At 39.9% G+C, this 9,721-nt stretch overlaps 1 protein-coding gene across 1 annotated transcript; it reads right to left on the reverse strand.

The window, feature by feature from the left end:
* Nucleotides 1-843: 843 nt before the first annotated feature.
* On the reverse strand, nucleotides 844-7,247 carry cldn7b (claudin 7b). The gene is made up of 4 exons (XM_053645976.1): nucleotides 6,799-7,247; nucleotides 3,736-3,900; nucleotides 3,092-3,176; nucleotides 844-1,851 (listed from the first exon to the last, which is right to left on the reverse strand). Exons 1-4 carry the CDS (start codon nucleotides 7,019-7,021, stop codon nucleotides 1,695-1,697), a joined length of 630 nt encoding a protein of 209 aa, XP_053501951.1. The 5' UTR covers nucleotides 7,022-7,247; the 3' UTR covers nucleotides 844-1,694.
* Nucleotides 7,248-9,721: the final 2,474 nt, after the last annotated feature.

Here is a 9,721-nt window from a genome sequence, read left to right on the forward strand (position 1 = left end):
TATGTAAACATTCCCATTAGGTTGCAGGAACCTCATTTTTAAATGTTCTAGAAGTGTGCACTGTGCTGTGTCCATTATTTTGTTTTATGTGTGTGTGTTTTAACATGCGCAGTCTGCAAAACATTCTAGTTTCTGCTTACAGTTTATGTTTATGCAGACGTTTTTGCCAAGGTCATAGAAAGTTCTTTGGGGAGAAAAACAACTTCGTTTACATTTACAAGCAGGATGCCAATTCACAAGTGTGAACAAATGTATAAATAAATAAATAAATAAATAAATAAATAAATAAAAATAGTAAAACCCTTAATCACGGCAAAAATTTAAAATATAACTTTCATTATATTTTTGATTGACATGATGTCAACCCAGTGAGTAAAAGGATATTAGTCTCAAGCCCCACCCTCATGTCTCTTCATGATATGGCTGTAGTTTTATGATAAAGTCCAGGCCTTGGATCACTAGTGATGACTGAATAATAACCAACAATGGAACTGGCTCATGAATCATTGGACTTACCAATGTGAGTCAACTCTTTCACCTCCTAAATGACTCATTGGCATTATTATTTTCTCTAAAAAGGACAAACTGTGTGACTTTTGTCTGCAAAATTTGTTGTTCGTTGCTGAACACCACCCAAAATAGTTTAATGAACTCTTCCCTGCTAATGAAACACTGATGAATATCATTCTGTTGAAATGAACTGTATAAATAAAATCCATTCAAATAATTAAATCAGTGTAAGATATTACAGTAATACGGAATTAATGCAATAACAAATGGGAAAAAAAGAGGATTGGCATCACCTACATCTCCAGAAAGCAGGAAAGAAAAAGAACAACTGAACAGCGTAATCAATTTCCTGTTTATTTACATAAAATTAATTATTGCATAAAATAACTTTTTTTAAAAATTGAGACCGTAAGAAATGAACTCGCAGGATGATAAAAAAAAAAAAACTATCTACAGCTATTATTCCTCAACGCTGGGGTTTTTTGGGCAGGAGAGAATGACAGGAATGTGTGGTAGAAAGGTGAACAAGAGGCCACGGTTTATAAAATAAAAGGTTAATATTTACTTTTGGGTTGAGACCAGAGTCGAGAGATCAGCAGGATCTACTGCAAAGCTCTATAAACAGGCTGCTGGTTGTGGAAGGTGGGAAAAGTGATGCTTAGCAAACTTCATTTTTCTTTTCCAAAGAAGGAACGAGACGGAGGTGTAACGTACGTGACGTCGGTGTTTTATAAACAGTGTACGATTTTTAAACGTAAATGCTACCATTCAGTGTTCTGTATTTGGGTCTTACGACTAAACAAGGGAGACGGGGGTTGAGAACTAGAAAATAGAGATACACATTGATCCCTGAGTGTTGTGCTCTAGTACACTTCAGAGAGAAAGTAATCAGTCTCAAAACATCCTTCTGTAAAACAGCATGGAGTTACAGATAACTGTATTCATCAAAAAAAAAAAACAAACACACACAACAGGACAAAAGGCACCTTTAACTATGGTAGAAAAGAGGACAGTTGAAAACAATGCGCTGCCACAAGCCAGATGTAGTCACCACCCTGGTGTGGTGATCTCAGAAACATTAGCTTTAAGCTAAAAAAACTAACTGCTCTCAGATCAGCCACACAGGAAAACCACCAGCTCACTGCAGTTAACGATTTGGTATGAAGCGAGCATGAGCCTGGCACTCAGACGTACTCCTTGGTGCTGCTTGAAGGCTTAGACTTTGGATATTTTGGGACGGACTTCTGGCTCCTGGAGCAGGATGCAGCCAGCAAGCCGCCACCGAAAACAGTGAGGAAAGTTCCGGCCCAGGCAACGAAAATGGCACCGCCGAATTCATACCTGCAGAGAAAAAGGGCATGAATCAGGAAGAATGACAAATCCCCCCTTCTTGTTTCTCTTGGTACAGACCAGACCTGACATAAGGGTGTGTCTTCTTACATCATCTTTCGACAACCAACAGTGTCATCAAGGTCACAGATTTGGAAAAAGCAAATCCGTAGCTGCCATTTATTTATTTATTTATTCCCCTTCTTTAAAAATACTCGCTGTTCACCACAGTCTTGTTTTTAAAAGCAAATAATCAGAACCAAAAAGGGAAGAGAGGGATTATGTAGCGGATAATTATGGATTATCGATTATGGAGCAATGTTTTGAAGGACACCTTGCAGATACCACGAATCAGAAATGTGTGCGCACTACAGTGAACTCGTTTTCCAGCAAAAACACGTCTCCCCTTTCCAGTGCCTGAACTCTGTGGACCAGTTTCAGGTCCTTGTGTGCGGTTTTGGAATTGCACTCGGGCTGGAAACTGATGCTCAAGAACACAAAGTACCAAGAACAGTAAAGAAAGTGACGTATCGTTTGAATCCCAGATGCGTTTTTGATCATCTTCCGAAAAAAATATAATCGAAACGGTTTAACTGTGAATCGGTTGGTAAAATGAGAACATCACGAGAACAAACTGAACCTCTGACTAGTCACTGCAGCATCATGATGGTGGACCAGTCGCGTCCGACCCATAACCACGTTCGGGTTCCTTTATTTTACTAGTAACGTTTGTGAAGTCTTCGCAAACGACTTGAAACGTAAAAGCTACGGATGCGACAACGACGATAGAATTCACTAATAAAAAAATAACTGGTCATGAACGTGACATGTGCTACGTCACTCAATACCACAAATAGCGAAACTATTTAAATGAATGACCTTATATGTACTCAAGCTAGTTAATAAACATAACATTTCCTTTTAATTAGTTCATAATGCATACGTTTTTAATAAATGTTGTGTGTCTAGTCTTCAGGTAATACTGTACTGTAGTTGGTACAGCTTAAACGTATAGTTCAATGGATGGTCGACGTAATCGTTAGCTTGAATACTAGCCTAGAATAGTTGCCTTTTTTTTTAATCATCATGGTTTACAGCAGTTTTTCTTGCAAGTTTACTTGCCAGTAAATTCTTCCAGAAGACGCTGCAAGTCCGTTCTCGGTATTGAGAAACACCCCGAATTGTGGGATTAGCAAAAAAAAGAATGAACACATCATGCTATACAAGCTAATATCACTAATCACACACTTACTTTGTGTTGACCGGAGTGAAGGGATTGTAGAAATCCCGGATAATCTGGTAGGAGAAATACGAGCAGGCGGCGATGGCACACACAGCTATAAAAAATAGAAAAATAAGAAATAAAAAAAAAAAAAAGAGAGAGAGAGATGACTGTTAGCATCATGCTACATGACTAGCCTAGACATAAGACTTAGCATGCTGCGTAACTAGCATGGAATTTTGACACTAGCAAGATTTTCTAAACCTTAATGTAAGTTTACAGAAATGAGGCTACGTCAGAAATGAGTTTTATTACACAGTTTGCGTCGTATGTGATTTAAACTTTAACTACTTTTAATTTAGCGTTAATTAAATTAGCTTGATAAACAGAAGCCTGTTGTGAGTCGTGCTGTTACGTGATATGCCAAGACTTTTTTTTCCCTCCCTTTTAAGAATCTAAATATAAACCCAAATGGTTTCCAAGCTACGTTACCAAAGTACAGAAGTGTAAAAGATACGACGTGTAATATTCGATTTTCTTTTCCGATCAAATCATTGTTAGCTAAAGAAAGAGAAGCTTGTTAGCGTAGCTAAGCATAACTCATGTAATATTACATGATATCCATGATGAACATCATGTAATATTACATGATATCCATGAGGAACAGGACGTACCTCCCAGCAGGATGACGATGCCTCCGGTCATGGCAATGCGAGATTTTTTCACTTTGTCATCACCGCCACAGTTAACGCACTTCATGCCCATGGAGGCCACGCCCAGTCCCATCACGGTCAGGATGATACTGATGACCATCAGTGCACGAGTGGCCTGGAGAGCACCTATTTACACACAAAAAAAAAAAAAGAAACAGGATGTTAAAGTTTTGACCCTGACCCCTGTTTAGAAGTCCAAGGCTACAGGACACACGACACCCTTTAGTTCCTGAAACCAGATCAGCACTCGTCTTGCGCCGACACCAAGAGGAACCGTTCTTTACATTCTTTAGTTTATAAACCAAGAAGTACCATGTTCCTACTCTTAACGTTTCACCACACACACACACGAGAGGAAACCCACAAACTTCCTGCGAATCCGGTCCGATGAAAAAACGAGTTAAGCCGCCAACTTGGAAAAAGAAGTCGTGATACTTGGACATTTCAACGATCAGACGCACACACACAATGATATTCTTGTAATATTTTCTTCCCCTTTGTGTTAGTGTTCCATATTTCCTAAACTGACCTTGCGTGTTAAAGGTGCTAGAGAAGAGAAATCAAACTCCTGAATTAAATAAATAAAATCCTCCAGAGCGCATAGTTGTGTTGATGATCGGGTGATACACTGGACTATATTTCACCAAGACTGTATAACATTAACGTCTAGTCTTAGATCAGATCCTTGTTGCTAGGCAGATTACGTTTTAATTTCACACAAACATCACTGCTGCTTAACGACTGGGTGAAATCTTGTGACTCATGAGACACTGTCAAGCTTAGAAAGCTGAGTAGCAACTCATGATGAGATCAAGGTAGAAGCTTTTGAGGGGGCCCAAGAACCTTTTATTAATTTCATGTAACCATCTGTAAACGCTGCTTCTTCTAAATTCATGTGAAGCAAGTTGTGTTCAGTGGTCGAAACTGGTGGTCCACGATTTCTGTCCTCACAGGATCTTTTGTTGCGGGTCGTTTGAATGAATCGCATGCTCATGCTGCTGAGGCCAAATCCCATCCCCCATCTCTGCACCTGCACTCAGGTGCAAACCGGTTCCATCCAGTAGTTTCTTTCCTGTGTGTGTGTGTTGATCCGTTTGCTCATTATATGCAAGAACAGGTCTGACCGGTCCGACTCTCAGGAAGGTAGACGATGAAACGGAGACAGCGAGATGGGTTTCGTTGTTTAGAACCTCCCACTGTTTCTCGGTTAAGTCCGAGCGCTTTTCTCTGCAACCGGATCGCATACTTTCGGTATCGAACAAAAGGACGAGTCCTTCAGAAAACAAAAACAATAACCTCCCACCACCACCAACAACAAAAAATAAAACGAATAGAAGCAGGAGCTCGTTCGGGAAGCCGATTCTGATTCCTAACGGCGCAGTTTATCACAAGTGGCCTGTATGTGTGTTTGTAGAAGTCATAAAAAGGCATATAAGCGATAACGCCTTATCATTCTCCGATAGCAAAGTAAAACAAACAAACAAGCGCTGTGTGCCAAGTGTGAGAAATGAAACGGTCTGGAATAGCAGCTATTTCTAGTTCTCTGAACAGAAACTTTGGAATATTTAGGACACTAATAATGACGACTCGCGTGTGTGTGTGTGTGTGTTGGGGGGGAGCAGCCATCACCTGGCTTCCATTGAACATTTGCATGGGCTGGTTTTCTGGACTAAATGATGCAAATCTGGATGACGAAAAGGCCCGGCCACGCTTCCACTCTAAACCCCCCCCACACACAGAAACCCTGAGAGGACTTTCCACCACTAAACAAGGACGAGGTGGAGGGTGAGACGAGTCTTTCTGCTGTGTAATGAATTACTCTACTCACTGCATAGTGGATCCACATTGTTTTACTCGGAGGGGAACGAAACGTCAGCGTTCAAATAAAACCACACAACAATACAGAGTGAGAAATACACTCCCACAAACACATACCTCGAGTTTTCTCTCGTTTGTCTCTACATCATTTTTTACTCAGAGCAGGAAGTGCAATTAAACAAACCGCGACCATTTTGTTCGTTTTCATACTTCATTTTTTTCCCCACTTCCTCCATTTTTCCCCCTCTCTTTCTCCTCCTTCTGAAATGTTCCCTTTAACCCTGAAGCGCTGATGCATTTCAAACATCACCCCACCCTCCTGCTCGGAAAAGAAAGGAGAAACAATAGATCTTAGCAACCTACAGGTGTGTAACCCGAGGGTGTGGCTTTAGGGAGAGAAAAAAAAAAAAAAAAAAAAAACCACACACACACACACACACACACACACACACACCTTACACTAGAACAGGGTAAATCACAAGTTCTACTGTTTGAAGAGAGCAAAAACAACAAAAAGCACTACAATGTGCACAATATTGTCCACTACAAAGTAAACTGGACTACACACTAATCCACCTGTTCCTACACCACAGCCAAATAATACATTTCATTAAAAAGTTAAATAAAGGGTGTGTTAATTAACCCTAGGCTGAAATAAATCGCACACCTCGGGGACAGGGAACATGGACAGAGTCCAGCACAGCGAGTAGAAAATGAGTTACAAGTTCGTGCCACACGATGCAGGCATCCGGGGTAATTATTTTTCACAGTGGTGTGAGGTGGTGAGCGGGTCTGCGCATGCGCACTGACTAACTGCCGCCCGTGTTCCCTGGAGCGCTGATCACCAAGCGACAGGTTCACCCCAAGCTCAGAGAGACAAGGTTAAAACCATTAAAACATGCAATCAAATCAATATTTAAACAAATTAATATGCAAAATAGGCTAGAAGAAGAAAGCATTGTATTGCTCAGCAGTAGACAAGAGGGGTTGGGTTAAATTAAAGCGTTACAGGCCAAATAAATAAATAAGCAACTAATAAGCAATGTTTAAAAATAAATAAATCAATAATAAAAAAATTAAGGCTACAATTGGGCCTTTTAGTACTTTTCATAATTTAAGTACTTTTAGTAGAACTAAGGAATGGTTGGTTGGTTTATTTATTTATTGAAGTGTGATCAGATTTATTTCTTCATTTCTGGTTCTTACTGTTGAGCTGCAGCATGGAGTCGTAGACCTTGCACTGTATCTGCCCGGTGCTCTGGTAGGCGCAGGACATCCACAGGCCCTGGTACATGGCCACGGCGGTGATGATGTTATCTCCAACGTAGGCCGACATTTGCCACTGGGGCATGATGGTGCCGGCTATGAGGCCAATAAGCCCGATCACAGTCAGAATAAACCCCAGCATCTGCAGCCCTTTATGCGCCATCTTCTTCTGTTTTTTTTCCTCCTCTTCTTAAAAAAAGTTGCCTAGTTTGTCCTTAAAGTGCAAATCGCCTTGAATTTTTTTTTTTAAAAACTTACTTTAAAATCCAAAGTTTCCTCGAGGAGTGTCCAAAAAACAACAACCCCCAATTCGGCTTTAAATTCCTCCCTGATCTGGAAATGGGTGAAGCACCTGTCCGGAGAAACCGCACCTTGATGAAGAAGATCAGCAGTACAAGCGGCGGGAGCGCGCATTTAAAGGGGACGCGCGTGTGGGAGAGTGGAAAGTGGGCGGGGCAACGCTTCAGTTTCGCCCTCAGTCTCTACTTCTCTGTGATTGGGCGAGACTCCGGAAGCACCTGAAGACGTCATCGTTTCGAGGATGAGTAACGCAGAATCCCTCTCTGAAGGGCTCTGAAGTAACGTTTCGGCTTGAAAATAAACAACAGCCAAGTTTTGAGATTTCCGACTCTTTTCAGTGAGTCGGTTCATTTGACTCGGCTCTCGGTCATTATCTCCTAAACTTTCTCTGCTCTTCTTTTGCTAAACTACAGCATATCTGACATGTTTTATTGTTTCATGAAACTTTACGTCGCTTAAATGTACCCAAAACAAAAAAAAAATCTCCTCCTAATTGCGAGTCTACTCTCTATGTTCTCCGAGTCGACTCGTTCGCGAACGACACCTCAAGAACAGGAAATGCTACTTATTTAGGCTATTTTTCCCCTTCACTGGATCACATCTGATCATTACAGTTGACCCGATGGAATTGTACATGTGTCTGTTTGTATTTCATTGCCTTTAAATGAAATTAAATACAATATAGATGCTATAAACATTATTATGACCTTATTTTACCAGTGATCTCATTGCACATTATGAATCATCTCTGTAATCTCAGGCACGTGGCCATCATTTGCTTAAAATACAAACTGTGTTTATTTTGGCCCCGAAAACCAAAAGTGTTTAATGGACATGAGCAGCGCAAAGTGAACAAAGCTTTAAACAGTAAATGAACATCTGAGGACGTTATTTATGTCATTAAACTATCAGCTATAATTTACACCAATTCAATAAAATCAATAATAAATGGTGTCGAGTGTGTGTTTAAGTATCAGAAATGTCAGAATTAAATTCGTGAACGTTTCTAATTCAAGTGAACACTGCGCTAGGTGCTAATACATCAGATGTTTAGTCATTCGCTGATGAAACGGTTTAACACCAGGCATTGACAGTGACATTGGTAAATTCAGTAAGATCCAGAGTCTTTCCCAGGAGCACTGGACATCACACGGCCTTAAATTAACACATAAACATGCTTTTATAACCACCTCAGACTGTATCTTAAATACTAAGTACTTTTTTTCGGGGGTTCATATTAAGTATTGACGTCTCCAAGGACGACACAAATCAATGTAATCATCCATTCGACTTCCTCAAAGGGCAGAAATTCTCATCTCACAAAGTCTTTTCTCACTGGAAAGTGCTTCTCCGGTTTCGCAAATCTAAAGAGGAATTAAAAGATGACTTTAAAAAATGCTGAAGTCGTGTAAATCCTAGGAAATGGCGCGTTTCAGAAGATAAAGTTCTGGCTAGAAATCGAACTCGCGGATCGGCCATTTTAATTGGCACGTGTCTGGTGACGCGACTACATCTGTCCAGAATGTTTGAAAGACCCGTAGTCATGTTCAACCCTGACTGTGACTCAGCATATTATTACCCATAATGCACTAGAGTAAATGTGTGTTCTCGGTCAGAATTGTGTTCGGCAAAGTCCCTTCTTGCTAACTGCTCATTAGCTGTTTTGCTACCAGGCTGTTAGCTACTAAGTGCAGCAAGCGAAATTTTTTCGGTGATTGTGTAACAAAAGTTTGAAGTTAATTTGATTTGTATTATTATTATTATTATTATTATTATTAGGGCTGTCAAAATTAATGCAGTTGATTTTAAACTCTTAACTCGCAGGTTTTTAAAATTCAAACATTAAGCCTAAACGGTGAAGCGGTTAGAGTTAGCACTCAGTAACGTAACGGTGCTCATGTTTGTATGGACCATCACACATTTCACTGACCGCCATTTTATTTTTGCTTACACTTTTTATTCTTCACAACTTGTATTATTTGTTATATGTAGTGTTTTTATTTACTTCCCTGCCTGTGTCTTAGTGCATTGCGTTTCCTTCAGCAATCAATAAAGTACTCCAGTACTACAATATCTGTCTATCTAATGACTAATTAGCTAATTATGCACCATGTTAGTAGGTAATTAAATAAGATTTCTAAACAGCACAACTCCTTTGAATAACTCACTGAAACACTATTCTATTCAATTCAGTTCAATCTTCTTTTATTTTTGTAGCAATTTTAATAATGGACATTATCACGAAGCAGCTGTACAAAAATATATATACATTCTTTTTGGATATAAATTTTAAATATATAAATTTATCCCTAATGAGCAAGCCAGAGGCGAACGGTGGTGAGGAAAATCTCCCTGAGACGATATGAGGAAGAAACCTTGAGAGGAACCAGACTCAAAAGGGAACCCGTCCTCATCTGTGCGATTATAAATAAATAAATAAATACATACATACATCCCTTCTATAACTGTGCTAATAGTACATGGTCAAATGGTGTGCAGGCGTGTAACCAGGAACTTATGAGGAACTTTGAGTATGAGCATCAGAGTCATTTCTGAACTCGTT

Source organism: Ictalurus furcatus, chromosome 16 (genome assembly GCF_023375685.1).
Source record: "Ictalurus furcatus strain D&B chromosome 16, Billie_1.0, whole genome shotgun sequence".
NCBI classification, from domain to species: domain Eukaryota; kingdom Metazoa; phylum Chordata; class Actinopteri; order Siluriformes; family Ictaluridae; genus Ictalurus; species Ictalurus furcatus.